The 18,586-nt window shown below is 53.7% G+C and overlaps 1 protein-coding gene across 5 annotated transcripts in view; it reads right to left on the bottom strand.

The window, feature by feature from the left end:
* Positions 1 to 286: 286 nt before the first annotated feature.
* Positions 287 to 18,586, bottom strand: part of POLR3E (RNA polymerase III subunit E) — a 31,522-nt gene continuing 13,222 nt past the window's right edge. For all 5 annotated transcript variants that reach the window (XM_029947722.1, XM_029947721.1, XM_029947724.1 and 2 more), the window contains 15 exons: positions 16,403 to 16,510; positions 16,011 to 16,060; positions 14,262 to 14,381; positions 13,168 to 13,253; positions 12,755 to 12,799; positions 12,575 to 12,666; positions 11,511 to 11,631; positions 8,522 to 8,603; positions 7,361 to 7,420; positions 7,101 to 7,258; positions 6,618 to 6,679; positions 5,568 to 6,094; positions 3,142 to 3,219; positions 1,826 to 1,951; positions 287 to 1,089 (listed from right to left, as the gene is read on the bottom strand). In XM_029947722.1, the coding sequence (XP_029803582.1) occupies positions 1,033 to 1,089; positions 1,826 to 1,951; positions 3,142 to 3,219; positions 5,568 to 6,094; positions 6,618 to 6,679; positions 7,101 to 7,258; positions 7,361 to 7,420; positions 8,522 to 8,603; positions 11,511 to 11,631; positions 12,575 to 12,666; positions 12,755 to 12,799; positions 13,168 to 13,253; positions 14,262 to 14,381; positions 16,011 to 16,060; positions 16,403 to 16,510 (1,772 nt within the window). In that variant the 3' untranslated portion in view covers positions 287 to 1,032. The remainder of the gene's footprint in view (positions 1,090 to 1,825; positions 1,952 to 3,141; positions 3,220 to 5,567; positions 6,095 to 6,617; positions 6,680 to 7,100; positions 7,259 to 7,360; positions 7,421 to 8,521; positions 8,604 to 11,510; positions 11,632 to 12,574; positions 12,667 to 12,754; positions 12,800 to 13,167; positions 13,254 to 14,261; positions 14,382 to 16,010; positions 16,061 to 16,402; positions 16,511 to 18,586) is intronic.

Below are 18,586 nucleotides of genomic sequence, written 5' to 3'. Positions count from 1 at the left end.
ACAAACTGTGAGATTGTGACCTGAGCCGAAGTCGGATGCTTACCAACTGAGCCAGTGCCCCTGTACAAACATTTTAAATTATATATTGCCATTTAAGCTACATAGCAAATTTTTACCAGTTTCTTTTTACTGTCAAAATTTGCAAGTTATACCTGTGGCCGCAAAGTTGTGCTAGGTGGCGCTGCTCAGATCACCCACCCCACCACCACCACCAGCAGCTGACTCGAGGCCCTGAGCACAGACAACACTGCCTTCTTGCGACCCTTTGAAGACAGCAGCACCAGGATGCCAGGTTAGTATTAGCATTTATTTTAAAAATACACAAAATATAAATTTTTTACATCAAAGTGTGATAACCTCACTTATACATTGTTCCATACTTACCTGGTTTTGTCTGCATCCTTATGCAAACATTAACAATAGATGAATTTGATTCTGATTTTTTGCTATGGTTCATGTAAACAGTTGAGACTGCTACATAAAGTCAGTTGTTTTAAAAGATAAAGTGGCCACAGAAACCCAACAGTAAAACAATTCAATTTGGTTTAATGAAATTGGCAGAAGTCTTAGCAGATAGATAATCGAAAACTACACACTGGCTTCTAGACATTTTAAATATTTAAAACCTTGAGGTTTTTGTTCATCTTGTAAACATAACTTAGACCTTGTTGGCATTAAGTTTGAAAAGTAAAATATTAAGCCATGATTTTCATCAGCTTGTCTGTGGTCAGGATACACTCTCTTTATTATGAGAATGAAACCAAATATTAAGCAAAATACATCAGGAATTTCAAATTATACTATAAAGAAGGTCCCGGCTGCCCTCTTCTGGGAGCGATCTACCTGAAGCTGACCCTGCCACTGGCTGAGGTGACCCCCGCTGTCCACCAGACAGCACGACGCCCCAGCCGCGGGACGGTCAGTTCCTCTTGCTCCATGGCTTCCGAAGCAGGTAAGGCTGTGTCCACCTCCGCTGGCTCCGCCGTCCTTCCTGGGGCTTCGATGCACTGGGTGAGTGGTTTGGGACTACTGTCAAGACTGTACCGTCCCTTTAAGGTACCACATGCCACCGTAGCTCACACAGCAGTCCTGTGAGGAGAGAAATGTGTTCAGCAGGAAAGGCAGCTACTCTATCCTGTCCAGATCATTACAACTCGGTTTATGATTAATGGATAGAACACAAACGGGAAATCAAGAGCTGCCTGATCACGATGCTGTGGTAACTGCTGGTCTCTCTAGTGCTCGGGCCTCAGGCCCTTTCTCTCGGGGGCGTTCGAAAAGTGGGGAACCATAAATGAAGGTGCTTTGTAAGCACAAGATAAAATAACTGCTAATAAGCTGACCCAGAACAAAGGTTCTTCATACATAGCACTACAGATAGCCTTGATAATAAATCAAGATGTAAAGAAATGGTCTTCAGCTTTCTGTGTTCCAGTGTTTCTACCACTAGGGTATTTGCACCATAGTCCATTTATGAATGCATTATAAGTTATATACACTAGGACCTGCTTATATTAGATAAATTATATTTTTCCTTTTAAATTTAAAAATGGATTCTATTGAAAGCCAAGTGGTACAGGATTCCAAAGGGGAGTGGAGTCGGGACTCAGGTTGGCCAGGCCACCTGAAGGGACAGCCCACTGTACTGCTTGAAGGGGGATCTACATCTTGTCCAGTTCTTCTGCACTGGCTGTCAGCCGGTGGGGGCCAGAGGAAGCCTGAGTTACTAGACCCGGCGGGAGGATTTCCCCACACTGTCGGCCTCCACCTGAGCCAGGGAGGAGCAGGCAGTGGCCCCTGGCCTCATTCCCCAGAGCGAGTGTACCTTTAGCACTTTGTCCACCTCCTGTTTACTCAGATCCTCTCCGCACTCCTGAGTCAGCCGTGACTGGATCAGGTTCCGGCGTACCCGGTAATTCTTGGAGAAGATTTCAAGCAAAACCTGTCGGTGCTTTAATAGGAGAAGTATGTTACTGTGGGAAATGGTCATAAAAGAGAAACCTCCCAGAACAAGAGATCCAGAGCTCTGGTCTAAACTCCGCACTGCAGTCTGTGTGCGCCAGGACTGCTGTAGAGACGAATACACCTGGCCAGTCCGCCATCCCTGAGACCCCAAGGAGGACCAGGCAAGCGCCAGCAGAGGATAAGCAGGTTAGACATGGTGTTTCATGATACAAAACGAGTGAAAATGGATTTAGGAGGCCGGGAAAGTCACCATCTAAGCTGCACAGACAGGGCTGGATGCTGCCCATAAAGCTTTGTCTCATTTATTTTAAAAAATAGTGCACTTTTCTTCTGTAAGATTCAAATTGTGAAATCCTTTTAATTTCCTCCCCCTTGAGGACTAGAAAACTCAGATGCCTCCTATTCTGGCCGAGAGTTCACAGGCTGGCTCGGGAAGAGCCCCTGCAGACTCAGAGCAGACGTGCTCGCTCCGGGGGCGTCCCAGTCCTGGGTGCAGAGGCCCTCCCTCCCCACACCTTAGGAACAGGGGCCTGGAAAAGGGCAGCCTGGTGCTCCAGCAGTTTAATCTGAAATCCTCAAAGTTCAAGCAAGTTCATGATGGAAGGAAGATTTCTGGACATCAGGGTCCATGCAGACATTGCAGCTTGTTTTAACTCCTGTTCTATTCACCAGACACTATGACTCTTCCTGTCAGGGTGTGACAGGAGGCAAAATAGACCAATTTCTCTAACTTAGAAATCTGGCACCTGAGATGTGATAAGGAATCCTTTTGATTCTTCGTGCTGGAGGCCCCCTGAGAAATGTGGACTGTCACAGGTTCATCAGCCCCGCTGGGTGGCAGAATCCTCTGGAAAGCTTTGTAGAAGTTTAAATACCTAGGATACTGCCCCTTTCCTACATAACTGAATGAGGTTTTGGGGGTTGGCCCTGGGAGTCTAGGTAGATTTTTTAGACAAGGACTCGGATGCAGCTGGTCCAGATGGCAATAGGGGACCACCAGTTCCGGCCAGATGACTGGCACGTCCAGCCTGTTTTAACACTACATGGGGACACAGAGCCACGATATTTTAACTTGGAAGTGGCTGGAAAATCTGTGTGTTATTGCACTCTGGGTCCTCCCCAAAGGCCTCACCCACCTCCCTGCTCTTGGGGAGACGACGCCAGAAGTTACCTCACCTGATCACTCATGTCTCCCGATTCCCAGAGGGCAAACACCTTCTGCTCATCCGGGGATGCAGCGGTCTGTGGGGGAAACTAACCAAGGCCCAGGCATCAGTAGTTTACCATGTGGGTCCACCTGCCCCCCATCCCTCCTGGCCCGCATAAGCCACCCAGCTGCAAGTCACTGGATGCATCTGACAGGTGGGGGAAGGGAGTTCTGTTTGTCCCAGTAGCCTGGCATTAACTACCCCCTCTCCTTCAATACCAGCGCCCTCCTACGCTTAATGTACATGCACAGAGTGGTCCTGGGAAGCACTCCCACCCCCATTGCCCCGAGGAGGATCCCAGGATTCCCTCCCTCAAGGGCCATGTCCTGGCAGGTTACAGACCCTGCCCAGCTCCCAAAGCAGCCCATGCCACTTGGTTCAGCAGGGTCTGAAGGGCAACCAGGTTCAGGACACCTGGTAGACTGGTTTCCAGCCCTGACACAAAACAGTGGTGGCTACCACCACATAAAGCCCCGGGGGCGGACCCAAAATATACAATCTCATTTGATCCTCTGAAATGAGAGAGGGCTATAACCCTCCACTCTGCAGGAAGAAAATCCAGTTCAGAGGTTTATATGCTGTCCACAGTCAAACATCTAGTAAGTAGCATAAATGGGATTAAACTCAAGCCTGTGAGTCTACTCATATCCCTGGACTTCAGCATCCTTGTGTACACACTTGAGGTCTTCTCAGAGTGGACTACGAGATGCTCCCTACATCGATGGGAACAGCAGAGGGGCCTGGTCTCCCAGAGACCCCAGCCCCACCAGGAGGGAGTGCTCAAGCAGGGCAAGGGTGCCTGAGAGCAGCCTACCTTCCATCCCTCTCCCATCCATGCAGCACCCAAGACGGCCTGGCTGACACTGGCCCGACTCAGAGACAGGACAGCCTGGTGCTAACTAGACCCCGTTGCTGGGTGGGCAAGAGTGCTCCAAACAGGGCAGGGCCCCCAAACCCCGATACCTTCTGTAGGAAACCACACCAAGGAGGCCCTCATGTGAAGGCCAGATCTGGGACAGCCCCGCCAGCATGGGATCCCAGGCCTGCCTCTGTCTCTGTCTCTCCCCCCTACACGGAGATGGGCCTTCTCCTCAGCACCCGAGGCTACACGTACTTCTGACCTCGGACTGCAAACATCTACGCTCCCTAAGAGGCAGCCACAGCTCCACATTAGCTCCACATTAGCTCCACATCACCTGGTCTGCCGCCAAATCCTAGCAGAACTTAGGAGGAGAAAAGACCAGCACCACCTCCTGAAGCCACACCCTGACACTCCTTATGCTCAGCTAAGGGAAATGGTCTGCAACATACACTCTGCTCCTACCTGTCACCCAGTCCAGAGCCCCTTCCAATGCAGGGACAGCAAGCCTGGGGTTTGGGGGGGGCGGGGGTCATGTTGCCACCTGCAGGCCTGGCACCAAAAGTGTTAACCACGCTGGCCAGCTAACCTCTAAGCAGGAAGGCCTGCCAGAGACCCCGCACAAGCCGTGGGCTCTGGTGAAAGGGTCAGCTCATCTCAGTTAAAGCAGGAAAGATCTCAGCCCTGGGGCACCTGGGGGGCTCAGGTCATAATCTCATGGCTTTTGAGTTCGAGCCCCACATCAGGCTCTTCACTGACCGTGCAGAGCCTGCTTGGGATTCACTCTCTGCTCCTCCCCCCTCCCCCAAAATTTTACCCCTGCAGCCACTAAAACGAGGTTCAGATTCCAGCTCTATCACTTCCTGGGTATAGGAGACAAACTGATTTCACTTCTCTGAAACACGGTTTCTGTACCTGTAAGTTGCAAAGAAGACTGAACAATAATAGAAGTGGAGTCCTCTTGGGGCGCCTGGGGGCTCAGTCAAGTGTCTGACACTTGATTTCAGCTCAGGTCATGATCTCACAGTTTGTGGGATTGAGCCCCATACTGACAGTGCCAAGCCTGCTTGTCACTCTCTCCCTCTCAAAATATTTTTAAAAAGTCATCCTGAAAAACCGACAGGAACAAGAGGTGCCAGCAGAGTGGGGGCTGGAAACCAGGCCAGGAACCTGCACGGACCGGCCCCGCTATAGGCCAAGTAGCAGCCTGGTGCCTTCAGACATCTCAGGGGCCCCTCACCCAAGTCCCAGCAGACCAAAACCAACATCTACCCATGTCAGATGATGGAGCAGAGCCTAAGAGGCCCAAGATCACACAAAACCACCATGTGAGAGCCAAGATTCAACCAACGTTGGTGGTCCTCCTGAGTTCCCAGGCAGCCTCCAAACGACTCCCCCAAAGCAAGCAGGGCCCAGGCTACTCCAAAGTGACCGGACTGGTTTCCTTTCCGCCACTAGGGGCGCTGCCCACCCAGGAGCCGTCCTGAGGGTGGCCTCATCCATATGCCCATCGGGTGGGTGCAGGCTCTACTTACAGGCACCAATATTTGCTTGCAACCAGCGGACAGCACCGTGTCCTGCAGCATGCGGTCCGAGATGCCGCTGAACAGCGTGTGGCCAGGTGGCAGGCTGGCCAAATGCAGGTTGAAGAGGCGCTTGAGTTCACTCAGTGTGAGCACAAACTGTCTCTGAAACGTAGCCTCCACAAAGGCCCTCAGTTCCCGGGCCACAGGGGTGCTGGCACAGCCTGGGGGCGGGTGCCCGTTGAAGCTGTCCCCACCCGCCACCCGCCCGCCAGGCAGCCCGTTGGCCAGCCTATTGTGGAGGGCGCCACCAAGAGAGGTGTCCATGGACTCCTCATCCTCGTCTGCTTCTTGCTCTTCCTCTTCCTCTCCCTCCTCACTCATGGGCTCCTCTTTGATCCGCACGCTGGGCAGGACCATGGACGCCCGCACCTGCTCCTTCCTCCGCTGCAGCTCCCGTTCCAGCAGTGCGTGGTTCTGCTGGGCCTTGCTTCTGGCCACCTGGACCCGCTGGTCTCCAGAGACCAGCCCGGCAGGCCCTGCGGGGAGAGGCCAGCGCTGGCTCAGGAGGGCGCAGAGACAGGGCAGAGAAGGGCCCTCTGCCCACGGACCCCCTCCCCCTCCAAATCCCCCAGAGGAAGAGGATGGAAACCGCGCAGGCCGGCTTTTCACTCCCACTTCACCCAGCAGGACTGAGCTACCCCAGCAGAAAGAAAGAGAACTGGGGAAAGTCAGAACCCCATGTTGGGAGACTCCAACCAGGAAGGGTTCCTGGTCCCTGCCAGCTCCCCCTGTCCCCGCCACCACCTCCTGCTGACTCAAGAAGGGCCAGAACCCAGCACAGCCCCAGAGCACACAGGCCCTCAGTCCCTGAGGCCAAGCATTTGGACCCTGGACAAGACTTAAGCTGAGGTCTGTGGGGAGGGAGAGGAAAGCACAAAAAGGACAACCAGTAGGGAGAGCCACACACCCCTTTCTTGGCCCAACGAGCCCCAGCAGAGCAGCCCGCCTGGAGCCAGGGGCGTTTAGGGACCTGCCCAGTCTGAAGCTCCCCACACACACCTGATTGTCCATCTGGCTTCTTTGGCAAGGTTTCCTTCACAAGATTATATACTTTCTCTAATCTGAAAAGAAGAACAAACTTTAACTTGAAACCATGTTGCCAGTCACCGCCTCACTACAGCAACATCCCTCGTTGTGGCCAGGGACACCCCGGTGACTGAGGATGTGTGCGCGCAGAGGCCCACGGTGGGCAGCGGTGGCCCAGCCTTCTCTTCCTCGGCTGGTCTCCGTCCCGCTGCCCTGGGCCACGCACGCCCGGGCTCCTGCTCTCCACACACAGCCCTCCTTCCCGACCTCTAAGAGCCCACCTGCCAGCTCTGATCAGCAGGAGTCCGCAGGGGAGGAGGGGTGCGGGGGGTTCTGGATCAATCCACCACGTTCACTGATGTGCAGGATGGGGTGCGCGTGGCCCCGGTATGTGCTCACCAGCCCACACCCAGCCTAGGGGACCAGGTGGCTGTGGCCGGTCCAGCAAGCCCTTACTTGGCCTGGATGCCCGACCACAGCATGTGTTGCCGCTGGACCACATCTGGATGTTTCTTGATGAACTCTCCGTCGTAAGGCAGTATGAACTCCCAGCCTTTGTTGATCCTCACCACGGCCATGTGCTCCAGAAAGTCCTTCACATCCTCTGTGCAGAGCTGGGGGATGGGGGGGAATGAAGTGAGGCCCACAGGCCCAAAAGCCCACCCCCGTCTCCGCTCCCTGCAAGGCCCACGCTTCCGATGGCGAACATCACTTACTTTAGTCACTGCGGCCACCTCTTTCCGTACCACCCACCGGCTCTGCGTGAACTTCCACATCTGAGGGAGAAAAAGCAGCTTGTTTCCAGAGGGCAAAGATGGATCGCTCCTAAGACCGTCCCCCAAACCCGTGCAGTTGTCCTGGGGGCCTGAGGGGAGGGAAGACTGTCACTGACAAGAACTCAGACTTGCCCAGACCTTCTCCCAAGCCCCATCGGACAGCGTCTGCCCGGGAGAGAAGGGCTGACAGGCAGGGGCAGCTGAGGCAACAAGCCTAGGAGTGGATCGCCACTGTGCTTTGACCCTAAGACCAAACAGACTGCAAGCACAGGTACCAGTGCACAGGTACACTCGCTGTCCAAGGAGCTGGGACACCCAAGCAGGGAAAAGGAAAACAAGGGCTCTCCCCAGACAGCCTAAGAGCTGCCCCGCGTGAGCAGGGCAATCGGGAGCACATCATGGTCACTGTGCACAAAGTTTCCCAAACTAAAGCACAAAGCTGAGGCCAAGAGAGGCAGTGCTGACCCCAACAGCCTGGGTTCAAGCCCTCAGAAGGGAGGCTGTGGCGGGGCTTAAGTTCTGGAGGCAGGGCAATGGAACAGAGGAATGAGCTAGCAAAAACCCACAGCAACTATGCAGGGAACACACATGAGAGAAGCAGGTGCACCCGGGACCATGGGGCACGGGATGCTCAGTCCCACCCAACGTTGGTGTCGGTCGGGGATTTGGGCGCAGTGGTACCAGACTGTCCAAGTATTCTTAACAAGCTAGAAATCTGGTTTGTACAGTGATTCTGAATTGTAAAAATCAATTTAAGTTAACACTTAAACAACAAAAACACTGCTCAGGCCAAATGAAACCTGTTTCTTAGCTAGAGGCTACCTATGGGCCTCTGGTATGTAATCCCCAGGCCAGAAGAACTCAAAGGTTCTTCTGAAGCCCAAATCTCCAGGATCCCAAGTGGAAGGAGAAAGAGAGTCCAGAGCCACACCTGCCCTTTACCACCGCCCGAGCCGAGGCCCTGGAAACCATGCAGGGTCCCACCCCCCTCCTGTGATCCTGTAGGGCCCGGGCCCCACCTCCCAAGATCCCTGCATGGCCCCGGATGCCTCCTGTGATCCATGCCCAACTGAACAGAGGCCAGAAAGCCTGAGCACTTACGACAAAGTCTCGGCCCCTGCAGAGCACCTCGGCTGGCACGCCACTGTGAGGGCTGGAGGAGTCCTTGGGGTACAGGATGTCGCTGCCAATGAGAGCAGGAGGTGCAGGTCAGTCCCATCCCTCAGTACCCCCTCCTGCCACAATGCCCACCCCCAGCACCAAGTACTCTGTCCAACACGGGCTCATACAGCTTCCCAGGGCCTCCCTTTTACCCTTGGAGCCCGGCTCTGTGAACATATATGTAGAAAAGAAGTTCCCCCCACCCCCCGCACACCCCCTCAAGAGTTCTTCCTCCTGGCCCTTCTCAACCTTCCATGTCCACGATGGCCCAGCCCTGAGGCCCACTGCAGTCAGGGGCTCGGAAAGAGGCTAGTCCAGGACGCAGAGAGACAGCGAGTCCTCCACGCAGCAGGCATGAGGCCAAGAGGCTGGCTGGGAAGTGGGTGGGGTGGCCAGTGTGAGCAGGGGCAAGAGGGGTCAAGGGCTGGGACCTGGATGGGCCCTGAGGCACAATGGGGCTAAAGCCTTTGGAGAGAATGGGACCAGCAGTCAAGCTCAGAGAACTTCAGGGCCTAGGGTGAACGAGGAGGGTACTGAGGCTCACAACATAACCTTGACCAAGTTCAGCCACAGACCCTGTCACACCCCAGTGGGGTGTCACACACACCACCCCAGACCATCCTACACCTGCGGTGCCTCTGCTGGGAGGCCTCCCTCCTCCTCTTCTCCATCCCACCTGGCAACCAACTAATCTTCCTCCATCAAGGTCAAGCTCTGTCTCCTCCCTTCCCAGAATAACTCAGGGGACAGGGACCTGACCTGTGTCGTTCACCGCTGCCACAGACAGAAGGGAGCTAAGTGGGTGCTGAATGAATGGAAGAATGGGGTCCAAGCCCTAGATCTCTGCACACACTGTGCTCAGCTGTAAGGGAGCCCACCTCCACCTCACAGATTTCCTGAGGACAGAGACAGTGGAGGAATGATAGCGGAGCACAGGACACAACCATATTTACTGAATAATTCATGAATTTTGCATCATTTCCTCGCAAGAACACAAAGGGACAGGGCAAAGAAGGAGCATCGCCCACAGGCCATGGTGTGGCGGTGTGGCCTGGCAGCAGGACCCAAGGCACCAGCACAGAACAGACACGGCCCTAGGGGCCCCACCTTCAGTTCACAGGGACACACCCCAGGCTGAAAGGGCAGAGGCATCAGAGCCACAGGCGGTCCGGGCAGAGCGCTCACACCCAGCTCTATGGCTGCCTTGCTGCCAGACGTTCAGCAAGTCTCTGCCTCTCTGGCTCGGCGTCCTCTCATTTATCCATCCCATAAACATACCTGGGTGTCTCACTTAATGAGTATGTGCCACCCAAAGGCCTTCTATAGCCAAACACTTGTGCAGCACACAAGATAACAGCCACAATGTTTGGACACAGACTGAGCATCTGTTTCCCAGTGCAAGGGCGCCACCATGTGGCAGTAACGTGAATACCTTTACCATTTACTTGGCTAACCGACGGAAACCATGGGAGCAGCTGCAATGATTACTAAAAAATTTTGGAACAATTCACATTTTGATAGGTTGTTCGCCTTACACCACACTTCCTTAAAAATGAGCGTTTACTAACATGATTCAGGGAGCCACACTTATTTGGCAAGGGTCTAAGATGTGCCAGGCACTATACGGAGTACCAAGGCTGTGGAGGGAGAGCCCCTATCCTCTTGAAACAGACAGTCTGGTGGAGGAATCACAGAAGGAAACTGCCAAAAGGCATCAAGCCACAAATTCAGGACCTCTGAACCCCACAGGATATGTGAAAGGGAACTCAGACACGTCTTAATCAACTGTAAAAAGCCAAAACAAGAGAAAATCTTAAAAAGAGCCAAAGAGAAACTAGGTTAGACAGTAGACTTGTCACCAGGAACAATGGGAATGAAAACACAATGAAATTATGTCCATGTGTGGAAGGGAAAGCAATCAACCTCAAATTCTACACTCAGTAAAAAATATCCTATTTCCAACTATACAAGAACCAAGGAAATTAATCACCTGCAAACTCTCATTAAAGGAAATGTCACAGCACTTTTTAGCAGAAGGAAATCATCCCAGGTAGAACCTCAGATGAAGGCACGATGAGCAGAATAAAAAGGTAAGTATGTGAGCAGATCCAAAAAATATTGACTAAATACAATAATGTCTTGTGGGTTTTCAAATACAACTAAGAGGTATCTGGGCGGTTCAGTTAATTAAGCGTCTGACTCTTGGTTTTGGCTCAGGTCATGATCTCAGTTTCATGGGCTTGAGCCCCATATCAGGCTCTGTGCTGAAGCTTGCTTGGGATTCTCTCTCTCTCTACCCCTCCCTCACTCCCATCTCTCTCAAATAAAGTTAAAAAGTTATTTTAAAAATATAGTAAAATTAAAATACATAAATACAACAGCACAGGAATTGGGAAGAAAACAAATACAGAATATCCTAAAGCCTTTGAATTATTCTTGATGAGGGTAAAAGAGCAATTAATACTAAACTGTGATCGGGGCCCCTGAGTGGCTCAGTCAGTTGAGCGTCTGACTCTGATTTCGGTTCAGGTCATGATCTCATGGTTCGTGAGTTGAAGGCCTGCGTCATGCTCCATGCTGACAGCGTGGAGCCTGCTTGGGATTCTCTCTCCCCCTCTCTCTGCACCTTCCCCACACGCACGCACATGCTCCCTCACTCTCAAAATAAATAAACTTAAAAAAACAACAGCATTAAATCCTCATCAGTTACAAATGCACACTGAAATCTGGAGGGAAATCATTAAGAGTCCAGAAAGGTTAACTTCCACATTAGCAGGGAGAGACAGAATTAAAAAAAAAAAGAATCCAGTAGAAGGTAAGAACGGATATATAATGCAGGACAAACAGAAAGCACTAAAGTAGACACACCCACGTCAGTAATTACATTGAATTTAAATAGATCAAATGATCCCAAAACAGAGATACTGACCTCTTCACCACCCAGTTTCCTTGGACTAACATCGCCACCTTCTGGATGCCACGCAGAACAGCGACGGAGTCAATGGAGGGGCCCAGGAGGCTCATCAAGTTGGCAAAAGGCATGACCTTCACTGAGGAGGACCAGAAGACATCAGACAAGGGAAGGGCTCCTGGGCAACGTCCCTCTCCCCCCCAAGTCTGTATCGCTTCAGGCTCCCTTCACCATCCCAGCGTGTGAATGACACCGATGGCGAGGTAGTATCAATAGCTGACTCGCTGGCTGCTTGCTATGTGCACACTTCAGCACGCCACTGAATCCCGGAGGAGACACGCCAGGGAGTGCTCCTTAAAGGATAACACACCATTCTTAATTTCAGGGTCAAGAATTCAAGCCCCACGTTGGACGTGGAGCCTACTCCAAAAAAAAAAAAAAAAAAAAAAAAAAAAAAAAACCACCAAACAGGGAAGGCTATAATTACTGAGGCCTAGGCCACCAGCCTGGCACCCTGGCAGCCCAGGCCTGGGAGCTCCCCTTGGCTCAGGCCCCTGGGGACCCTTAAGTTGGTATCTCAGAAGAGGAGCCCAGGTCCTGGGACTCGGCTCTGGGGTTCAGGGCTCACATCTGCCCTAAGGGTTCTGGCCCTCCAAGTCCTGTGAGAAAGGAGACCAGTCCCTACTGCGTGGAGCCTGGTGAGGACGCCTCAAAACAGTGCAAGCAAACAAATGGCGCTCATGTTCACGTGCAAGGCTCCTTATAAGCCACACAGAAACCTCACCTCAGCCCCTAGGAGCTAGCTCAGTTTCTTCTTACAGACAGACTTAGGCTCAGGAAGGTCAGTGACCTGTGCAGGCTCCCACAGCAGGGGAGTGGCCAGGACGGAACAGGAACCGGAGCCTGGCTGCGGGAGCCCGCCTCAGTGCCTTCCCTCCAGACAAGGCCGGAGCTGCAAAGCTGGGCTCCCTCTGGGTGGTGGGGGCCTCCGGCCTCGCCCCTCAGTCCTTAGTCTCTCCCAGACTGTTTCCCCAGGAGGTGGCAGGGCTGGGGTCCCCCCGGGGGGAGGGGTGTCCACCCACCATTCTTCATCAGGATCTTGATCTGATCGGCCAGGGGCAGGGTACGCAGCTGGGCCATGGACAGGACGTTGCTGGGGGCCACGGGTTTATCTCTGTTGAAAACAGAGGTGATGGGTTACAGGAGGGGGCGTGGGGGAGGCTTGGGGTGGGGAGGATGGTGTCTGGCCTGATTCTACTCACTTCTCCTCCTCTGGGCTGGGCGGCATCAGCATCATGAGGTACTCACTGCAGGGAAGAGGGCAGGTCAGCGGCTCCTAGGCTCTGTCCCTGCCCCACCCCTGCCTGCGAACCCAGACTGCACCTAGGCTGAAGCGTCCCCAGGGGAGGGCTGAGGGGGGAGAAGGCAGACAGAAACCCATCCCCACCCTCCCTCAGCAACCCCCCCCAAGACTTGTAGAGAAAGGAGAACATCTCTTCCCACACCTGCTCTCCTGGCCCTCTCCAGAGGATAAAGGCCCCTCCCCATGTTCCTCCCCCATGCTACAGAGGAGGCCGCAGTCCCTAGGAAGGCCCCACAATAGAGGGACCATCCTAGTGCCAGTGCCAGGCTCAGGAGCTCACAGGGCTTAACGCCCTGGCCCAGAGGGTCTCACCTGGGTGACTTGACGAGCTCTGTGTTCTCAACCCCACTGGACCCCTGGCACAGGAGGTACTGGCGCTCGTGCTCAGAGCGGCTATCCTGTTGGGGGAGGGGCAAGATGGGAGGACCCTCCGCCACCCCTGACCAGCCCCTCTGACCTCCAGTTTTCATCGCTGTGCCACCTTCCCCTCCAGCCACCTACTATCCTGCCCGAAAGCCACCCAACCACCTGAGCATGGCATTCAAGGCCTCTGTGCTATGGCCTCAACCAACCACTTCCAGCTTTATGACCCAACGGCCCCTGCACCCATGCCTAGGGGCCCTGTCTGTGACATAGGCCCACTCAAAGCAATGATAAAAACAACAGCTAACAGTCCCTGAGCACCTACTATGTGCCAGAGGCTCTAGTCCAATGGCTGCATATATACATCGACCGATCTCATTAGATACTCTGCCTGCAGTCACATACTAGGAAATACCAGAGCTTCCGGAAGTCCGACTCTAAGGCTCTGTTAACACGAATCTTTCAGAAGATTCCAGAGAAATCAGGAGTTGTTCCCTCCCCAGAAGAATGTTAGGGACCCCCTAGCCTCTGGCATCTTTGGCTTTGATTCAATTGTTTCCCTTACTCAACAGTTTCAAGGACTGGGTTCAAAGTCAACATAGGAGATAAAAAGCATAGTCAAAAGCAGCACCCTTGGCAAATACACAGTGAACTTGGCCTGGTGAAGAGATGGCCAATTCTCGACAGCGCGCCTTTGTTCGGGACCCGTGATGCATGAAAACGCACAACCAAGCCCCAGTCCCACCCCGGAGCGTGTAAGATGCTCACACTTCGGGAGAGTCGCGGGGGCCAACACCCCGGACCCAGGAAACAGCAGACCCCTTCTCGGTCTCCTGCTCCCCCAGGGACACACACTCAGTGGACCGGCTAGAACAAGGGACAAACGGCCCACAGGACTGCATCCTCCCTCCCTGGGCTACCACCAAGTGGCTACCACTGAATATGGAACCAGTTCAAGGGGGGACAACGAGGCCATACCGGTCACCAGGCTCTGCTCCGGGCGGGTGCCCAGGGCCAGTGTCACCGCCACCCCGCCCGCTCACCCTCAGGCCATAGTAGTGCAGGTGGACCCAGGGCTCCTCGGCGTGCTTCTTCTGCAGGAACTCGTACGACTGCACGCGGCGCTGGCGGGCCTGCTCCGACTCGGGACGAGAAAACCGCACCTGTGGGGGTGGGGGGCAGCCTCAGGCCTGGGACACAACCGGGCTGCATCCCAGGCCAACCAGGAGGCTGGAGAACCCCACCCCTGGGGCATCTCCCACCCCCACACCCCCCCATTTCCTGACACAGGCCTCTTAAATACCGCTCCAACCGTGTCCCTCTCTGTGACTTGCCAACACAGGCCACAGAGCAGCTTTCTCTTGCTTCCGCCTGCCGGCACCCACTCCATTTCCACTCCCACTGGTAACAGGACCCCCATTTTCCTTTGGCAATGCCATTTCCCCTCAGTTTAGAGGAGCAAATATCCCTCCCCCGCCCCTACACACGTTCCCAGCCACACGAGTGGGCACGTGACTCAGACCTGGACAATCCGAGCACCAAGTCCTCTTAGCCACAGGGGCTGGTTCAGTGTTGGCCAAGCCAATGAGTCCAGTCTAAGACTTTAGTTAGAAGTAATGAGAAAAAAGTTTCTCTTCCCCTGGGGTCTTGGAACCTGAGAGGATGTGAGCCTGGAGCTGGGACAACTTTGTACCACTGGGGACAGACACCCTGCCTGAGAAAGACGCCAAAAGAGGCAGGGAGAGCCTGGAGGTGGCGATGGAGAAACCAGGTCTTGGTGACACAGTCTGAACACCTGAATCCAGTCGTACCTGAAGCTACCCCTCAAGCCTTTCAGGAACAGGGACCAATACATTCCATTCGGGGCTCAGGCTGGTAGATCTGGGTTTCTGTTGCTTACAGTACAGACAGACGAAGCCCTGACTCACCCCTCCTGTGAAGGGCACCCGCAAAGAGGATTATAGAATCCTGGGATTTAAGGTCCACAGCCAACTGGGGCTTGCGCTCCTGACCCTGAGGTCACGAGTCGAATGCTCCACTGCCAGCCAGGTACCCCAGGACCCTGGGATTCTATATGGGTCCTTTAAGGCACACGGGCCCACAAGTGCCTCGTTAAAGCGGGGCCAGCGAGCAGAGAAGGAAGGAGGGTTCTAAGATCACTCAACAAGTTACGGAGAGAACAGGTGCGAAGGCGAGAACACGCTCCCGGTCCTGCCCACTGGTTACGTCACTCTCTGCCCATCCGTCAAAGACGTGCAAATGCTCCCAACGTTAGCCACACTGTGTCATCTGCGTCACTATTTGTGCAGGACTCCTCCCTAGATGCTCATTTTAACCTAACTGTGCTTACACAGAGGAAACTTTATAAGCCATAAATGGAAGGTCAATATACTTCCAATAATGTTTAAAACCGAGGAATAAGAATTAAGAGAGAAATGTTGCATCTGCACCCCTCTGAAAAGACAGAATTACATGGTTAATTAAAGCGGCGTTTTCGCTCCACTAGGACATGAGCTTCATGGCTCGGGCTGAGGGTTCCCTGGACCTCCTGGGCCCCGGGTCCCCAGCGGTGCAGAAGCCCAGGGCTGCTATCCCGTTCACCCACCGGGGTAAGTCGGGCAGAGGCCAGGTCATCCCGCCAGGTCACCAGCGAAAAGCTCTGAAGGACACAGGGTTTTGGGACCTGTCTCCCCCCGAGCCCACGTCCTGCAGACACTCCGGGCCCCCGTGGCCCCCAGGCACCGGCCTCCGCAGGCCGCAGCCTCCCTCTTCCTGGGGCCAGAGCTACTCACCGTGATCTGCTTCACGTCTTCTTCTGCCTCGTCCTGCGAGGAGTCTCCCGCTGTGAGGGAAAGTGCACCCGCTGCAGCCTCTGGCGGCGCCCCCGCTCCCCGCTCCCAGCCCCGCCGACACGGAAGGCCCCAGGCAGGGGCATCTGTCGGCTCTCCGTCTAGACAGAGGCAGCTGCACAAGTGTGCGGTCCTCACCTGGGGGCAGTTCTGCCCCCTCACCCCCAGGGGACACGTGGAAACATGGGAAGACGTTTTGGTTGTTACCATCCCAGAGGGCAGTGCTCGGGCATCCAGTGGCAGCATCTAGCCGTGCTGCCCAGCACCCAAGAATCCAAACCCCTGCGCTAGTTTTTTTCCACACCAACAGCAGGGCTGGGGGGTCCAGGGCTCACCCTCATTGGCTGCCTCCCTCTCTCGGTGCTTGGCGTCCGCCTTATCCAGGTAGGAGAAGCTGGGCCGCAGCTGCAGGATGCCGTGTAAAGGTGTCAGGTGCAGCTCCCCTGGCAGAGGAAGCGGGGCGTGGATGTGACTCAGGAACCGGGTTAGCGCCCCCAGCGGGCTCCCAGTAGTGGTGAAGGGCCCTGGACCCCTGCAAAGACCTTGGCCCACTGCCAAACCACCTCCCACCTCTGCTCTGGCTCCTAGTCCCACAGCCTTGGGACCACCAGGCCAGCAACCATTCCCAGCATCCCGGCCCTGCTGAATGCAGTCAACACACACCGCATCAGGACATGAATCCAGACTCTTCTGCTCAAAGCCACGTCTTTAAGCCTTTCTGCACACGCACCCCTCCCCACAGAATCCCACACCTGTCCAGCCCGTCCCCACTCCCTTCCCCCGGGCTCCTGGCTCTGGCCGCACCGGGCAGCTACTCCATGGCCACGCTTTCCCACCAGGCCTTCTCCAGACACCCTCAATGCCCACCCCCTGCTCCTCACACTCAGACTGCCCCTCCTCCTCATCCTCCAACTCTGCTCAAATTCCCACCCGATCCGCACAGAAGTTGGCTGGAGCAACGGCCCGGTGCGGCCAGCGGGAGGAGGGTCTACAGTCTCGAACAAAGATGATGACTTTTCCTCGTGAATGAGGCCACTGCACCAGGAAGCAGTGCAGAGAGAGTCAGTTTCTATCAAGTCAATGGGGCTTGAGAGAGGAAACCTCAGATGCTAAGGCTCTGGTACGCGGCTCTGCGAAAGCTCTCTGGGCAGCAGAGGGAGTGGAGTGCTCACGGTCAGGAGTAAGGAAACAAAAGACCCTACAAATTCTGTACGATTTCACTCATATGTGGAATTTAAGAAACAAAACAAATGAAAAAAGAAAAAAGAAGAAACAAACTGATGAAACAAAAAGGGGATGCCTGGTTGAGCATCCGACTTCAGCTTAGGTCGTGAGCCAGTTCGTGGGCTGGAGCCTGCTTCGGGTTCTGTGTCTCCCTCTCTCTCCGCCCCACCCCTGCTCATGCTCTGTCTCTCTTTCTCTTTCAAAAGTAAATAAAAACATTAAAAAAAAAAGGCGGAGACTCTTAACTACAGAGAACACTGACAGTTACCAAAGGGGAGGTCAAGGCCTGGGTGAAGCAGGGAAGGGGATTAAGTGTGCACTCACCGTGTGAGCACCTGAGCCCCACACACAATTTCTGAGTCATTCTGTTGTACACATGCTCTAATAGGAACCTGAACATTAACTGTACTGAAATTAAAAAAATTAAAGAACCATCTTACCACCCTACCTAGAATTTTCAGATGTTAAAAAATTTTAGTATAAAATGCTAAAAATACTAGGAGAACCTCAATATGAACTCAGGATGGCAGATGGCACCCTAGAAAACAACACAAGAGATCCAGGAGGAAAAAGGACAGGTAAGTTTGGCTACAGAAAAATGCAATCACGTTGGGAAGATGGTGAAAGTTCTAGAGATGGATGGTGGTGATGACTGTACACCAACATGAATGCACTCAACATCAATGGACTGTGCACTTCAAAAGGGTTAAAATGGTAGGGGCACCTGGGTGGCTCAGTCGGTTGAGCACCCAACTCTGGCTCAGATCACGACCCGTGGTTTGAGTTCAAGCCCCACATGAGGCTGTCTGCTGTCAGCACAGAGCCCTCTTCAGATCCTCTGTCCCTCTCCTTCTTTGCCTCTCCCCCATGTGCGCTCTCAAAAATAACATTAAGAACAAAAAATAAACATTTTAATAAACATTAAAAAATGGTTAAAATGTTAAGTTTTATGTTATGTATATTTTGCCACAATAAGAATTAATTAAAAGAAATGAATGGTCTCAGCTGCAAGGGTGGGCTTTGAACTATGTCCGTAGGGGCGCCTAGGTGGCTCATTTTGTTGAGGATCCAGCTTCAGCTCAGGTCATGAACTCATGGTTCATGAGTTCAAGGCCCACATGGGGTTCTGTGCTGACAGCTCACAGCCTGGAGCCTGCTTCAGATTCTGGGTCTCCCTGTCTCTCTGTCCTCTCCTACTCTCTCTCTCTCTCTTTCAAAAATAAAAATCATGTGTGGTGCCTGAGTGGCTCAGTCAGTTGGGTGTCCAACTTCGGCTCAGGTCATGATCTCACAGT

The sequence above is a fragment of the Suricata suricatta genome, chromosome 8, assembly GCF_006229205.1.
Source record: "Suricata suricatta isolate VVHF042 chromosome 8, meerkat_22Aug2017_6uvM2_HiC, whole genome shotgun sequence".
NCBI lineage: Eukaryota > Metazoa > Chordata > Mammalia > Carnivora > Herpestidae > Suricata > Suricata suricatta.
This window is presented reverse-complemented; position numbering and strand designations above follow the sequence as displayed.